The sequence below is a fragment of the Salvelinus alpinus genome, chromosome 5 (assembly GCF_045679555.1).
Source record: "Salvelinus alpinus chromosome 5, SLU_Salpinus.1, whole genome shotgun sequence".
Lineage (NCBI taxonomy): Eukaryota > Metazoa > Chordata > Actinopteri > Salmoniformes > Salmonidae > Salvelinus > Salvelinus alpinus.
This window is the reverse complement of record NC_092090.1, coordinates 20,827,138-20,844,187: the sequence shown is the minus strand read 5'-3', so window position 1 is coordinate 20,844,187 and position 17,050 is coordinate 20,827,138. Positions and strand designations below refer to the sequence as shown.

The 17,050-nt window shown below is 41.5% G+C and overlaps 1 protein-coding gene across 6 annotated transcripts; it reads right to left on the bottom strand.

Annotated features, from left to right (window-relative positions):
- Positions 1-69: 69 nt before the first annotated feature.
- Positions 70-16,440, bottom strand: hdgfl3 (HDGF like 3). Of its 6 annotated transcripts, none has more exons than XM_071400906.1 (8): positions 16,327-16,440; positions 15,643-15,743; positions 14,711-14,787; positions 7,552-7,690; positions 6,782-6,949; positions 3,537-3,668; positions 3,212-3,291; positions 70-2,894 (listed from the first exon to the last, which is right to left on the bottom strand). In XM_071400906.1, exons 2-8 carry the CDS (start codon positions 15,724-15,726, stop codon positions 2,882-2,884), a joined length of 693 nt encoding a protein of 230 aa, XP_071257007.1. In that variant the 5' UTR covers positions 15,727-15,743; positions 16,327-16,440; the 3' UTR covers positions 70-2,881. The 6 variants fall into 6 exon arrangements, with proteins under 6 accessions (XP_071257007.1, XP_071257008.1, XP_071257009.1 ...); XM_071400907.1 differs by lacking the exon at positions 16,327-16,440 and adding an exon at positions 16,077-16,095; XM_071400908.1 differs by lacking the exon at positions 16,327-16,440 and having other exon boundaries at positions 3,537-3,665; positions 15,643-16,151.
- Between the last annotated feature and the right edge of the window lie 610 nt (positions 16,441-17,050).

Below are 17,050 nucleotides of genomic sequence, written 5' to 3'. Positions count from 1 at the left end.
GGCTCTGTTGGTGCTCTTGCATGTGAGATGTCTGTGTTATCCAAATAATACGTGTTTGCAAACACTGAGTGCATTCCAATGAGTTTATTCTGTAAAAGTCTTGTCCATAAACAGCAAAAAACAGTTTACTTTAAACTACAAACCTTTAAAATGTAAAACATGTTCTAATTCCGAGCATTAACAAAGATTGAAAGGTTTAAATAAATGTTTTTAAATGTATGAGTTTACATTTCACACAGTATTATAATCAACTATCATCAAAAAAATAAATATAATATATTTTTCATAAAGACATAGGAAGGAGAGCAGGCTACTGGCATACCATTGATGGGAGTGTGTAACAGTAAGTTTGGATGCTGAACCAAGGCAGAAAACACAATTTTCCAGCATGCCAGACGCCAACTTTACACCAAACACTAAAGCTGCATTCATGACAAGTCGGAAACTCTGAAAATATGACTTGTAAACTCGGAGCAACGAGTTGTGTGCATTCACGTGCCTTGAACTCGTTGAGAACGCTGATTGCTCAATGGCAAACAAGCTGCGCCAATCATAAACGAAAGTACAGCTATCAAGTTTGTAAACAAATTATAGTGTTAAAAAAACAACATAAATAGCCTGTTTAAAAAAATAAAATAATGGTTTGTTGTTACATTTAACTGCCAAAAATGTAGTTATCGAGGTAATTTCCTTAGTAGGTGATGTCAGAGGTCAGCACAGGAATGATACCCGAGTTTCCCACTTGTAAATAGTTGGAGGGTAGTTCAAATGTTGTTTTTTTCACTCGGAAGCTTGTATTTCTGAGTTTCCAACATGTCATAAATGCCTCAGGATGAATATATCGTCTGAGAAAGGTGCTTGCAAACATGGTTGTGTTATGTCCTTTTTTCTCCTTCACTGCACTGTGGAAGAAGTGTGAATGGAAAAAAAGCAGGAATACTGAACAAATATATAAACGCAACATGCAACAATTTAAAAGATTTTACTGAGTTTATATAAACGCAACATGCAACAATTTCAAAGATTTTACTGAGTTACAGTTCATATAAGGAAATCACTCAATTTAAATTAATTAATTAGGCCCTAATCTATTGATTTCACATGAGTGGGCAGGGGCGCAGCCATGGGTGGGCCTGGGAGGGCATAGACCCACCCACTTGGGAGCCAGGCCCAGCCAATCAGAATTAGTTTTTCCCCACAAAAGGGATTTTTTATAGACAGAAATACTCCTCAGTTTCATCAGCTGTCCGGGTGGCTGGTCTCAGATGATCCCGCAGGTGAAGAAGCTGGATGTGGAGGTCCTGGGCTGGTGTGGTTACACGTGGTCTGCGGTTGTGAGGCTGGTTGGATGTACTGCCAAATTCTCTAAAATGACGTTGGAGGCGGCTTATGGTAGAGAAATTAACATTAAATTCTCTGGCAACAGCTCTGGTGGAAATTCCTGCAGTCAGCATGCCAATTGCACGCTCCCTCAACTTGCGACATCTGTGGCATTGTGTTGTGTGACAACTTTTATTGTCCCTAGCACAAGGATCACCTGTGCAACGCTAATTTAATCAGCTTCTTGATATGCCACACCTGTCAGGTGGATAGATTATCTTGGCAATGGAGAAATGCTCACTAACAGTGATGTAAACAAATTTGTGCACCAAATTTGAGAGAAATAATGTTTTTGTGCGTATGGAACATTTCTGGGATCTTTTATTTCAGCTCATGAAACATTTTACATGTTGCGTTTACCTTTTTGTTCAGTATAATTGAAAACGTTAAGAAAATAACTAGGTAGTTGTGTACAACAGTTGAGCATGCCACTATAGAAAGCTTTTAAAATATACCATAGCCCATTCTACTGACACACGTTAAAACCGATTCATCACTTCCCATAGAAAGATGAAGGCAGCATAGTGCACTACAGAATGTAGGTGGTAGGGTTCCATTTGGGATGCGGACGAGTAGTTAGCTAGATCAGTCAGGTAGAATACTGGCCCTATACTCTACAGCCAAAGTCAAATATATAGATAGAGAGATAGAAAGTTAGAGAGTCGGTTTGTGCACAACACTTCATACATTTATCTATGTCTTTTTCCATTCATCTTTTGCGGGTTACATAAAAGAGCAACATACAGTGCTGAGTGATATGGATATGTTATACAGTCAGTTAAACACACATTTCAAATTTCCAGTAACTTTCCCCAAATTCTCAGGTTTCCCATGAATTCCAGTCGTATGATCACCGGATTTCCTGCTTATTCCCTCCTGATCGCAGGAATATTCCAACCAGGATTTCTGGAAAACTGGACATTTTTGAAAATGTACTGGAAATTTGCAACCCTAAGCATTGTTTTATAAAAGCAAATCCAAGATACAACTAGTATGATCAGAACACTGCAATACCCAACATATATCAATCATCATAAACCACAAGGGAGTATATTATACTGTATATTCATAGAAGTTTTATCAAACATAGCTAACATGTTTACCTATAATGACATCATTGATGGATTAATCAGATAGTGGAGGCTAAGGGTCAATATAAATATTGATTGATGCTTATTTTACACTGTTTTGATATGAAATGTGGTGTTCTGATTTTGAAAGAGACGGGGACACAAGTGTGTGTGTATGTTGTTTTGAAGCTAGTTACCTTGGCTCTAGTCTAGCCTGGGCGCCTATTGGCTGAAGCAGAGATGTACAGATTTAGTGATATACTGTAGTAGATGTGTGTTATTTTCTACATAGAGATAGACGTGAATCGCCCATTACAGTTAGTGCTAGAGGTGGTGATTATGGGAGTTTGACCATTCCAATATCACGTGACAGCAACAATGAATACCTTCCCTTCCCTCTGCAGGTGTCCACAGCACCTAATGTTCTTCTCTCAGCAACTGGTTCTGGAACAGAAGGAATACAAATATTCGAATTGAAAAATATCCTATTAAACAATTAGAATACACCTCAGAAACATAAGTATCTGACAGTGACACAGGACACAATGAAGTGATATAATAATGCTGTTTGAATGATACAAGAGAATCAGAACAATAATTTTGCTACCATGCCCCCTGGTGTCAGTATTCATGCATTGAATTAACAATATCTGCAACATTTTCACCTCCATTTTAATCTTTGCTAAATCAAATAAATTAGTAATCAAGTGTTGATCATGCAACACTATCACTTTGCGGTACTAAGGAAGGAATAAACATACCTGTGACTGAAATGTGTCAGCAATGTCTTGTCAACTAGGGTCAATGTCACGCCAAGCATACAAACAGATCTGGGATCAGGCTACATCCACCATGGTTGGGGTCAATTCAAATTGAAGACAGTCAATTCAAGAAGTAGACTGAAATTCTGACTTAATTGTTGTAATTTTTTTATATTTTATATATATATAATTTTTTTTATAAACTGAAAAGGAGAACCTATTTATTTAAAAAAATATATATATATTTTAAATTCAAATCTTTTCCTGATTTAACTGACTTTAATTAAAATTGTCCCCAACCCTGACACCTCCCCGGGCGGCTCACCTTGCTGTCGGCAGTGTTCTGGATGATGCCGTTATCGGGGTCTCCCCCCTCCGATCCACTCTTCTGATCCTCCTCTTTCCCGTCCTCCAGATCCTCCTCTCCAGACGAGATCCTGGACAGCTTGGACGACTTCTGGGGACAACACACACAGATCAGCACTATTTATTTATTCAGTGAATGCAAAAAAATGTGGTGCATTATTTTCTCCACCCCACAGGCCATAAGGGGCTTGCTTTTATGCCCCATCGCTGGAGGTTGGCGAGGCATGGGCCGTGGCCAGTTCTGAACCTATTGAGGACCACTACTTCCTGAGGACGTTGAAACCAGGGAGTTGTTGTGTGCAGGTAGTGATAAGGTGCTTATTTGTCAGAACAGCACTCACGCAACACTAAATGGACGTGCTTTGCTAGTGGATAGCTAGAGTCCATGATACTGTATCAATAAGTATTTCATAACATTTCACAGATATGATTTGCTGTCTTGCAATATGTGGGAAACATAGAGTCTCATTGAACAATAAAGTAAGTACTTAATGAAGTTTAATGAATGCATCCATTGTCAACAGTGTGCGCAACTGGTGAACTGAAGTCAGGTGCAGGAGAGCAGAGGTGAGTGAACAGGCACACTTTATTTAGCAGAAGGAAAACAGTCGGACGCAAATGCGTAACGACACTCCCGCCAAAGGCAAAAGCGAATAGCGCACTCGTCACACAAATAATGTACAGCATACAATACCATGGGTTCCAAACAAGACCCGGCGAAAAACCAGCATGAAGCGTGACACATGACACGTAACGAACAATTACACACACAGACATGGGGGGAACAGAGGATAATATACACGTAGAGTGATGAGGGGATGTAAAACAGGTGTGCGGAAAAACAAGACAAAACCAATGGAAAATGAAAGGTGGAGCGGCGATGGCTAGAAGACCGGTGACGTCGACCGCCGAGCGCCGCCCGAACAAGGAGAGGAGCCGACTTCGGCGGGAGTCATGACATACATTATTCTTTGAACTGGACAATTTTTTAAATAATTTCTGGCCCCAAAATGTTCTGTAGGTATCTGAAAAAGTGAGCATGGCTAATGATGTTTCAACCAATCCCCAGTCAGGCTTCATCAGATCTGCTCCTTGTTAGAATGTCATAATGTATTAACATCTCTTTTAGAGTATCATAATGTATTAACATCCTGTTAGAGTATCATAATGTATTAACATCCCTGTTAGAGTATCATAATGTATTAACATAACATCCCTGTTAGAGTATCATAATGTATTAACATCCTGTTAGAGTATCATAATGTATTAACATCCCTGTTAGAGTATCATAATGTATTAACATAACATCCCTGTTAGAGTATCATAATGTATTAACATCCTGTTAGAGTATCATAATGTATTAACATCCCTGTTAGAGTATCATAATGTATTAACATAACATCCCTGTTAGAGTATCATAATGTATTAACATCCCTGTTAGAGTATCATAATGTATTAACATCCCTGTTAGAGTATCATAATGTATTAACATCCTGTTAGAGTATCATAATGTATTAACATCCCTGTTAGAGTATCATAATGTTTTAACATAACATCTCTTTTAGAGTATCATAATGTATTAACATCCCTGTTAGAGTATCATAATGTATTAACATCCTGTTAGAGTATCATAATGTATTAACATCCCTGTTAGAGTATCATAATGTATTAACATCCCTGTTAGAGTATCATAATGTATTAACATCCCTGTTAGAGTATCATAATGTATTAACATCCTGTTAGAGTATCATAATGTATTAACATCCCTGTTAGAGTATCATAATGTATTAACATCCCTGTTAGAGTATCATAATGTATTAACATCCCTGTTAGAGTATCATAATGTATTAACATCCCTGTTAGAGTATCATAATGTATTAACATCCTGTTAGAGTATCATAATGTATTAACATCCCTGTTAGAGTATCATAATGTATTAACATCCTGTTAGAGTATCATAATGTATTAACATCCCTGTTAGAGTATCATAATGTATTAACATCCTGTTAGAGTATCATAATGTATTAACATAACATCTGCTCTGCATAGCTCAGTTCAACTCTGTGTGTGATGCTGATCTGTTCAACTTTCACTACACCACACTACACATATAAAGAACACAGGTCAAATGATATGTGCGTTTAAACAAAACAGTAAAAGCATAGCCAGCACTTTGAAGGACAAAAGCAAGAAAATGTTAATCTGTGTAATGCAAGCACGAGTTAGACTATTCCAATTTGAGAGGCTGAGGTCGGTCTTCTGGAATGCTACATTCCATCGAATAGATGTGCGTAATAGAACCCAGTTGCTAGGCAACAGTGGTTGCTAAGCGAGGATGGGGTGGAGGGGGCTGTGGGTGACTTTTTCAACCCAGGCCTCAATGGACACCACAGTAACATTACCTACAACCACCCTGCCTCTGTATGGGCCCATAGGCTTTGTGTTGTCCTGATGAAGGAAATACCATTCAAATGGAACTATCAGCGTTTCTCAACCCTCCTAGTTCACTTCATAAGCATTATTTTTCAAGATATGCTGACGACTTGGAATGTATTGTATCAGTAGGCTCATGATAGCGCCCCCCCCCCCCTCCCATTGCTCACCTGAACATACGCACCTGCACTCTGACCTCTCACCTTTAACCTATAGGTTAGCTACAGCTCCGGAGAGACTAGAGATAGAGCTCAATAGTCTCACGTGGCTTCCTCTCATCTTATCGTTTGCTTCATTTAGCTGACATTGCTAAACAAGTGAAGACAGATACCTGGTTGGAAGGCATCCGTCATATTGCTTTCACCTTGTCCGGTCAGTGCAGATGAAGGAGAGGAGGCAAGGAGAGGAAGCCTCTTGAAAGTTTTTAGATGCACTTTAGAGATGCCCCTGAAATGACCCTGTTGGCAACCATCTCATAAAAAAAAAAAAAAAAACACAAGACCATCGTGCCACTTATGTTAAGCCAGTGTTCTTCAACCCTGTTCCGGGGTTCCCACAGGCTGGGCAGGCTTTTATATAGCCCAGCACTAACACAACTGACCAAACTAATCATCTATCAAGTCTTTGAACCAGCTGCGTTAATGCTGGGTTGGAACAAACATCTGCACACCCTGTGGGTCTCCAGGACTATGGTTGAGTTCTACAGGTTTACAGTGTGATAGAGTGTAATAACAGGTTTGAGTCTGATAACTAGTTTGTGATAACCTGTACCTTAGAGGAGGCGGTCTTTTTCCGTTTGGACCCGGCCCTGTCTTCCTTCAGTTTGCCTTTGTCATCTTCCACCTCCTCTATGGAATCTCTCTCCTCTCCTTCACTGCTCCCGTCTGCCACGTCTCCTCCTTCTCCCGCCGTCTTGGAAAAGCTCTGCTGCTGGATGGCCTGAGAACGTAGGATAGAGTAGAATAGAGTACAACTTTATTGTCCACACAGAGTGGCAAATATACCTTTGGCTTCATAGTGACATGAGAAGAATCTACAGAACAGTACAGTGAGCAGACACTATTCACTGATGTGATATTGAGATCAACTGAGAAAATATTGAGAGCAAAACAAATAAAAAGGAAGTCTCTTCTATAAGGAATTCTCCAGGAGAGGACTGCACCAAGGTCAAGCAGCAGCCCATAATATGTAGACACTGGACTATGACAAGCAGTTATGAGACATCAGCAACTAAGAAACAACTCTTGTGTGTGTGTGTGTGTGTGTGTGTGTGTGTGTGTGTGTGTGTGTGTGTGTGTGTGTGTGTGTGTGTGTGTGTGTGTGTGTGTGTGTGTGTGTGTGTGTGTGTGTGTGTGTGTGTGTGTGTGTGTGTGTGTGTGTGTGTGTCCTTGTTGCTGATGGCTTAGAAGTTATTAGTTATGAGTTTGGCTTATAAGTTATAACTGCTATTCAGAATGCACTGTCCACATATCTTGATTACTTTTGTATACTTCTGTATGTGCCGGCCAATCCACAAAAATGGACTGAGGAGCACGACGGACCTGATAGCCGGTGAATTTGACCCCTGCGTTGTTCTCGATCTCCCACAGACCCTCGTTGAAACCTTTCCTCTTGTTGGACTTGCCAAACTTGTCCTTGTACTCCTTGTATGGTAGGAGATCCCTGGGGCCCAGGAAGGCCCTGTGGTGGGACAGAGATGGTGAGCAGTAATACCAACATGACCAGAACCAAACCACTAACATTCATCTGTCATCACAAAAATGAAACTTACACTGAGTGTACAAAACATTAAGAACACCTTCCTAATATCAAGTTGCACCCCCCCTTTCCCCTCAGAGCAGCCTCAATTCATCGAGGCATGTACTCTACAAGGTGTTGAAAGCGTTCCACAGGGATGCTGTCCCATGTTGACTCCAATGTTTCCCACAGTTGTGTCAAGTTGGCTGGATGTCCTTTGGCTGGTGGACCATTGTTGATACACACGGGAAACTGTTGAGCATGAAAAACCCTGAAGCGTTGCAGTTCTTGACACAAAGCGGTGCGCCTGGCACCTACTACCATACCCGTTCAAAGGCACTTCAACCTTTTGTCTTGCCCATTCACCCTCTGAATGGCACACATACACAATCCATGTGTGGGTTGAGTCACTGACGTGATCTTCCTGTCTGGGTTGGCGCCCCCCCCTTGGGTTGTGCCGTGGCGGAGATCTTTGTGGGCTATACTCGGCCTTGTCTCAGGATGGTAAGTTGGTGGTTGAAGATATCCCTCTAGTGGTGTGGGAGCTGTGCTTTGGCAAAGTGGGTGGGGTTATATCCTTCCTGTTTGGCCGTGTTCGGGGGTATCATCGGATGGGGCCACAGTGTCTCCTGACCCCTCCTGTCTCAGCCTCCAGTATTTATGCTGCAGTAGTTTATGTGTCGGGGGGCTAGGGTCAGTTTGTTATATCTGGAGTACTTCTCCTGTCTTATCCGGTGTCCTGTGTGAATTTAAGTATGCTCTCTCTAATTCTCTCTTTCTCTCTTTCTTTCTCTCTCTCGGAGGACCTGAGCCCTAGGACCATGCCTCAGGACTACCTGGCACGATGACTCCTTGCTGTCCCCAGTCCACCTGGCCGTGCTGCTGCTCCAGTTTCAACTGTTCTGCCTGCGGCTATGGAACCCTGACCTGTTCACCGGACGTGCTACCTGTCCCAGACCTGCTGTTTTCAACTCTCTAGAGACAGCAGGAGCGGTAGAGATGCTCTTAATGATCGGCTATGAAAAGCCAACTGACATTTACTCCTGAGGTGCTGACTTGCTGCACCCTCGACAACTACTGTGATTATTATTATTTGACCATGCTGGTCATTTATGAACATTTGAACATCTTGGCCATGTTCTGTTTTAATCTCCGCCCGGCACAGCCAGAAGAGGACTGGCCACCCCTCATAGCCTGGTTCCTCTCTAGGTTTCTTCCTAGGGAGTTTTTCCTAGCCACCGTGCTTCTACACCTGCATTGCTTGCTGTTTGGGGTTTTAGGCTGGGTTTCTGTACAGCACTTTGAGATATCAGCTGATGTAAGAAGGGCTATATAAATAAATTTGATTTGATGTCTCAATTGTCTCAAGGCTTAAAAATCATTCTTTATCCTGTCTCCTCCCCTTCATGTACACTGATTGAAATGGATTTAACAAGTGACATCAATAAGGGATCATAGCTTTCACCTGGTCAGTCTATGTCATGGAAAGAGCAGGTGTTCTTAATGTTTTGTACACTCAGTATATGTACTACATATACTCCGTCATGTAATTTATATACTCAAGTTGTGCTACTGTTTTGTGAAGTGAGCGCTCATGTTTATAACTAGAGTGTGTGTGCGAACAATAAACATATTTGCTATAAAGTACCCAAGTTAAGATAGTGTTATATTTAAGCAGTGAGGCACAAGGGAATGTAATATATGGCCAATATACCACGGCTAAGGGCTGTTCTTCCGTACGACACAACATGGAGTGCCTGGGCACAGCCCTTAGCCGTGGTATATTGGCCATAAACCACAAACCCCTGAGGTGCCTTATTGCTATTATAAACTGGTTACCAATGTAATTAGAGCAGTAAAAATAAATATGTTGTCATACCCGTGGTATACGGTCTGATATACCATGGCTGTCAATCAGCATTCAGGGCTCAAACTTTCCAGTTTATAATAGGCCTATATTCTCTGCTGATCACTATAATACAGTGTTATAACGGGTTCCCGAGTGGTGCAGTGTTCTAAGGCACTGAATCGCAGTGCTAGCTGTGCCACTAGGGATTCTGAGTTCGAGTCCAGGCTCTGTCGCAGCTGGCCGCGAACGGGAGACCCATGGGGCGGCGCACAATTGGCCCAGCGTTGTCCGGGTTAGGGGAGGGTTTGGCCGGCAGGGATGTCCTTCCCCCATCGCGCACTAGTGACTCCTGTGGCGGGCTGAGCACAGTGCACGCTGACACGGTAGCCAGGTGCACGGTGTTTTCTCCGACACATTGGTGCGGCTGGCTTCCGGGTTAAGTGGGCAATGGTTGGGTTGTGTTTCGGAGGACGCACGGCTCTCGACCTCTCCTGAGTCTGTACGGGAGTTGCAGCGATGAGACAAGACCGTAACTACCAATTGGATACCATGAAATTGAGGAGAGAAAGGGGTAAAAGTACAAAATAAATAAATAAATACAGTGCTATAACAGTATAACAGCATAGGCCTCAGTGTAATAACATAGGCCTCAGTGTAATATCATAGGCCTCAGTGTAATATCATAGACCTCAGTGTAATAACATAGGCCTCAGTGTAATATCATAGGCCTCAGTGTAATAACATAGGCCTCAGTGTAATACCATAGGCCTCAGTGTAATACCATAGGCCTCAGTGTATTACCATAGGCCTCAGTGTAATATCATAGGCCTCAGTGTAATAACATAGGCCTCAGTGTAATACCATAGGCCTCAGTGTAATACCATAGGCCTCAGTGTAATAACATAGGCCTCAGTGTAATACCATAGGCCTCAGTGTAATACCATAGGCCTCAGTGTAATATCATAGGCCTCAGTGTAATAACATAGGCCTCAGTGTAATAACATAGGCCTCAGTGTATTACCATAGGCCTCAGTGTAATAACATAGGCCTCAGTGTAATACCATAGGCCTCAGTGTAATAACATAGGCCTCAGTGTAATAACATAGGCCTCAGTGTAATAACATAGGCCTCAGTGTAATAACATAGGCCTCAGTGTAATATCATAGGCCTCAGTGTATTACCATAGGCCTCAGTGTAATATCATAGGCCTCAGTGTAATAACATAGGCCTCAGTGTAATATCATAGGCCTCAGTGTATTACCATAGGCCTCAGTGTAATAACATAGGCCTCAGTGTAATACCATAGGCCTCAGTGTAATAACATAGGCCTCAGTGTAATAACATAGGCCTCAGTGTAATAACATAGGCCTCAGTGTAATATCATAGGCCTCAGTGTAATAACATAGGCCTCAGTGTAATATCATAGGCCTCAGTGTAATATCATAGGCCTCAGTGTAATAACATAGGCCTCAGTGTAATAACATAGGCCTCAGTGTAATATCATAGGCCTCAGTGTAATAACATAGGCCTCAGTGTAATAACATAGGCCTCAGTGTAATACCATAGGCCTCAGTGTAATACCATAGACCTCAGTGTAATAACATAGGCCTCAGTGTATTACCATAGGCCTCAGTGTAATAACATAGGCCTCAGTGTAATACCATAGACCTCAGTGTAATAACATAGGCCTCAGTGTATTACCATAGGCCTCAGTGTAATACCATAGGCCTCAGTGTAATAACATAGGCCTCAGTGTAATAACATAGGCCTCAGTGTAATATCATAGGCCTCAGTGTAATAACATAGGCCTCAGTGTAATAACATAGGCCTCAGTGTATTACCATAGGCCTCAGTGTATTAACATAGGCCTCAGTGTAATAACATAGGCCTCAGTGTAATAACATAGGCCTCAGTGTAATAACATAGGCCTCAGTGTAATAACATAGGCCTCAGTGTAATAACATAGGCCTCAGTGTAATACCATAGGCCTCAGTGTAATACCATAGGCCTCAGTGTATTACCATAGGTCTCAGTGTAATAACATTGGCCGCAGTGTAATATCATAGGCCTCAGTGTAATAACATAGGCCTCAGTGTAATAACATAGGTCTCAGTGTAATACCATAGGCCTCAGTGTATTAACATAGGCCTCAGTGTAATAACATAGGCCTCAGTGTAATAACATAGGCCTCAGTGTAATAACATAGGCCTCAGTGTAATAACATAGGCCTCAGTGTAATAACATCGACTTCAGTGTATTACCATAGGCCTCAGTGTAATAACATAGGCCTCAGTGTATTAACATAGGCCGCAGTGTAATAACATAGGCCTCAGTGTAATAACATAGGCCTCAGTGTAATACCATAGACCTCAGTGTAATAACATAGGCCTCAGTGTAATATCATAGGCCTCAGTGTAATAACATAGGCCTCAGTGTAATAACATAGGTCTCAGTGTAATACCATAGGCCTCAGTGTATTAACATAGGCCTCAGTGTAATAACATAGGCCTCAGTGTAATAACATAGGCCTCAGTGTAATAACATAGGCCTCAGTGTAATACCATAGGCCTCAGTGTAATACCATAGGCCTCAGTGTAATACCATAGGCCTCAGTGTAATACCATAGGCCTCAGTGTAATACCATAGGCCTCAGTGTAATACCATAGGCCTCAGTGTAATACCATAGGCCTCAGTGTAATACCATAGGCCTCAGTGTAATACCATAGGCCTCAGTGTATTAACATAGGCCTCAGTGTAATACCATAGGCCTCAGTGTAATACCATAGGCCTCAGTGTATTAACATAGGCCTCAGTGTAATAACATAGGCCTCCGTGTAATAACATAGGTCTCAGTGTAATAACATAGGCCTCAGTGTAATAACATAGGCCTCAGTGTAATAACATAGGCCTCAGTGTAATACCATAGGCCTCAGTGTAATAACATAGGCCTCAGTGTAATATCATAGGCCTCAGTGTAATAACATAGGCCTCAGTGTAATAACATAGGTCTCAGTGTAATACCATAGGCCTCAGTGTATTAACATAGGCCTCAGTGTAATAACATAGGCCTCAGTGTAATAACATAGGCCTCAGTGTAATAACATAGGCCTCAGTGTAATACCATAGGCCTCAGTGTAATACCATAGGCCTCAGTGTAATACCATAGGCCTCAGTGTAATACCATAGGCCTCAGTGTAATACCATAGGCCTCAGTGTAATACCATAGGCCTCAGTGTAATACCATAGGCCTCAGTGTAATACCATAGGCCTCAGTGTAATACCATAGGCCTCAGTGTAATACCATAGGCCTCAGTGTATTAACATAGGCCTCAGTGTAATACCATAGGCCTCAGTGTAATACCATAGGCCTCAGTGTATTAACATAGGCCTCAGTGTAATAACATAGGCCTCCGTGTAATAACATAGGTCTCAGTGTAATAACATAGGCCTCAGTGTAATACCATAGGTCTCAGTGTAATAACATAGGTCTCAGTGTAATAACATAGGCCGCAGTGTAATAACATAGGTCTCAGTGTAATACCATAGGCCTCAGTGTAATACCATAGGCCTCAGTGTAATACCATAGGCCTCAGTGTAATACCATAGGCCTCAGTGTAATAACATAGGCCGCAGTGTAATAACATAGGTCTCAGTGTAATACCATAGGCCTCAGTGTAATAACATAGGCCTCAGTGTAATAACATAGGCCGCAGTGTAATAACATAGGTCTCAGTGTAATACCATAGGCCTCAGTGTAATACCATAGGTCTCAGTGTAATACCATAGGCCTCAGTGTAATACCATAGGCCTCAGTGTAATACCATAGGCCTCAGTGTAATACCATAGGCCTCAGTGTAATAACATAGGCCGCAGTGTAATATCATAGGCCTCCGTGTAATAACATAGGCCTCAGTGTAATACCATAGGCCTCAGTGTAATACCATAGGCCTCAGTGTAATACCATAGGCCTCAGTGTAATACCATAGGCCTCAGTGTAATACCATAGGCCTCAGTGTAATAACATAGGCCTCAGTGTAATACCATAGGCCTCAGTGTAATAACATAGGCCTCAGTGTAATACCATAGGTCTCAGTGTAATACCATAGGCCTCAGTGTAATAACATAGGCCTCAGTGTAATAACATAGGCCTCAGTGTATTACCATAGGTCTCAGTGTAATAACATAGGTCTCAGTGTAATACCATAGGCCTCCGTGTATTACCATAGGTCTCAGTGTAATAACATAGGCCTCAGTGTAATATCATAGGCCTCCGTGTAATAACATAGGCCTCAGTGTAATAACATAGGTCTCAGTGTAATACCATAGGCCTCCGTGTAATACCATATGCCTCAGTGTATTACCATAGGTCTCAGTGTAATAACATAGGCCACAGGAGATGCTTTTGGTAATATGCTTAACAAAAAAAAGTTGCAAAGAAAAGGTGTGCATGTGTCCCAAATATTCCCTATGTAGTGCACTACTTACCCCATTGGTGTAAGTAGTGTGTAGTGTGTAATACCTCAGTGTAATACCATAGGCCTCAGTGTAATACCATAGGCCTCAGTGTAATACCATAGGCCTCAGTGTAATACCATAGGCCTCAGTGTAATAACATAGGCCTCAGTGTAATATCATAGGCCTCCGTGTAATAACATAGGCCTCAGTGTAATACCATAGGCCTCAGTGTAATACCATAGGCCTCAGTGTAATACCATAGGCCTCAGTGTAATACCATAGGCCTCAGTGTATTACCATAGGTCTCAGTGTAATACCATAGGCCTCCGTGTAATAACATAGGCCTCAGTGTATTACCATAGACCTCAGTGTAATAACATAGGCCTCAGTGTAATATCATAGGCCTCAGTGTAATACCATATGCCTCAGTGTAATAACATAGGCCTCAGTGTAATACCATAGGTCTCAGTGTAATAACATAGGCCTCAGTGTAATACCATAGGTCTCAGTGTAATAACATAGGCCACAGGAGATGCTTTTGGTAATATGCTTAACAAAAAAAAGTTGCAAAGAAAAGGTGTGCATGATCTGATCAAAGGTAGTGCACTATACAGGGAATAGGGTGCCATTTGGTACATAATAGTAGTGTGTTGGCTTACGTTTCATGCGTGCCAAAGAAAAATATGGGATATTTATTAGCAGGTGGCTTGACAGCTCCCTCTGGAAGTTCATCAATCTAATGGGGGTAGAGAGAGAGAGTGATGTAGAGTGCATGAGAGAGAGAGAGAGAGAGAGAGAGAGACTGTTATAACATGCAAGTCAGATGTATCTGTTCATGGGATCTCAAAAATTAACCCATAATACAAACGGCAACAGTGTATGTGAACTGCATTGTTAATTAACACACTTTAATATTCCAGTAAACAGTAGCATCATATCTTCCATGCTGTATATTGGCTACATATTCCAAACAACAGAAATAAGAGTGTAAAGTGTCAGTATCTTGAAAATGTTGCAGATGCTAGAACACTTGAGGCCAACAGTGTAATCAGAACGCTTACAATGTAACATTGTTGTTGGAAAGGGCTCACGCTCACCCGGTTACCTCAGGTCAAGTCTGACTGACTATAAAGGCTAGCTCTAGTAGGCTATACCAAATCGCTGCTACACTAGCTAATTACTCTATAGGCCTATACAATTACAACCGCTTTGCATTCAAGGGAATTTGTGGAATGTTGAAAAGTAAAAACAGTACGTAAGGAAAAGACGGATTCAAAAATAGACGTAGTAGCACACCATTCAATAGCGCCCTCATTTCCTGACTGGGAAACACAGGGAAAATGTAAAGAATGGTAAACATAAGAATGACTGGTTATTGTGGTTTGCAGCGTATCAAAATAGCGACCCGCAATAGCTGAATATGTGATGAAGGAAGGTACACTGTGAACTAAGCACTTTGCTGCGAAAGACAAACACGCATGGTGAAGAAGGTGGCGGCAAGAGCCCATCGCATATATCCCAAAGCATCGGCGTTATTGTCTCAGGCAACCCCGCCTCCCTGCTCTTCAGCTCGGCTGCATCACCTACTCACCCTCGCTGGCCAGTGTGGGTATCCCTTCATCTTCGCAAAAACCAAATCTCCTGCCTTGTACTCCCGCGGCCGTGGACGAGCCATAATGACTGTGTGCCAGCCTACTCCAATTTGAGATGAAAATAAATTAAGGTGTTTTAGTTCGGCCCTCAACAGAGATGGGAATTATCGACCATCAATGTTTTGATAGCAAGACTGCAGTTTACACGTAAATAAATAATTAAAGCAAAGAATAAGGCCTGGAAACGGTGCCTCATGCACGAAAATGTGTAGATCAGCGCAAGAATACAGGTACAAAACCTAAATCCCAACGTCGAGAAGCTGTCACTGTAGTCCTTAGAGAGCGTTAATAATAATAATAATTTTAAAAACGTCCTCAATAGTGGATGTATTAATTTAAAAAGGACAGCGGCATGGAGAACATGGACTCTCACCCAAATTATGCTACTCCTCAAATAGAGACAGAAAATATGGGTAATTCCTACTACATGACTAATTTCTTGCCTGTCCTTGCAAAGAGGCACAATTTAAAATGCTGTATTGTTTTCAATTACAGCCTACATTTTGAGTAGCCTGCAGGCTACTTAAATATGCTAAATAAATTATGGCAGAAAATAGGTCTGCCAGTGCCATAGGTGTCAAACTAACTCTAATACTGCCAAAGTATATGCAGCAATATACTACCTTGTGCAAAGAACACCGCGATTAAAGAGTCTGTAAGGAACTTTTGCTTCTGGGGAAGCTATTGATCCAAAAGGGGCCACTTAAAGAAATTCTGCCCAGATTATCTCATTGGATAGAAAGGGGCACACCTTCCCATGTACATGAGCAAAAACTACAGTATATAGAGTGCCACAGTATGAGTCATAATACCCATAAAACCTAGCGGTCAAACAGGGAAATGGCTCCAACAATTTTCCCACCATTTATTTTTCCCTTGGGGTATGTAGAAACACTTAAAATAAGGGCTGTGTAAATCTCTCTAGGACAAAGTGACTTTTATCAATATATTTGCCTGTATTTACCCCCAAAAATGAAATGCTAATTAGCTATCATAAGAACTACAAATGCCATGATTTGTAAGTCGCTCTGGATAAGAGCGTCTGCTAAATGACTTAAATGTAAATGTAAATGTAAATGATAATCTGGACAAGACTGCCGAATCAAGGTAAAGGTACGAATCTCTGGATTAACTATCTAATGTTAGCTAAGTGTAGTAATGAATAATTTAGCTACATTTCTTTAAATGGACAATTCTTTGAACTGTTTTGTGCAAGTTTTAAATTGACACAATACCTGTTAGCAAAGGTGTCAGCTAGAGATGACGTGCAGGAGTTTGCAGGGATTTGTAATCTTGCATGACGTCTACTTTGATGCTAATTAGCATGTTCAAATCTGAGAGGAAATA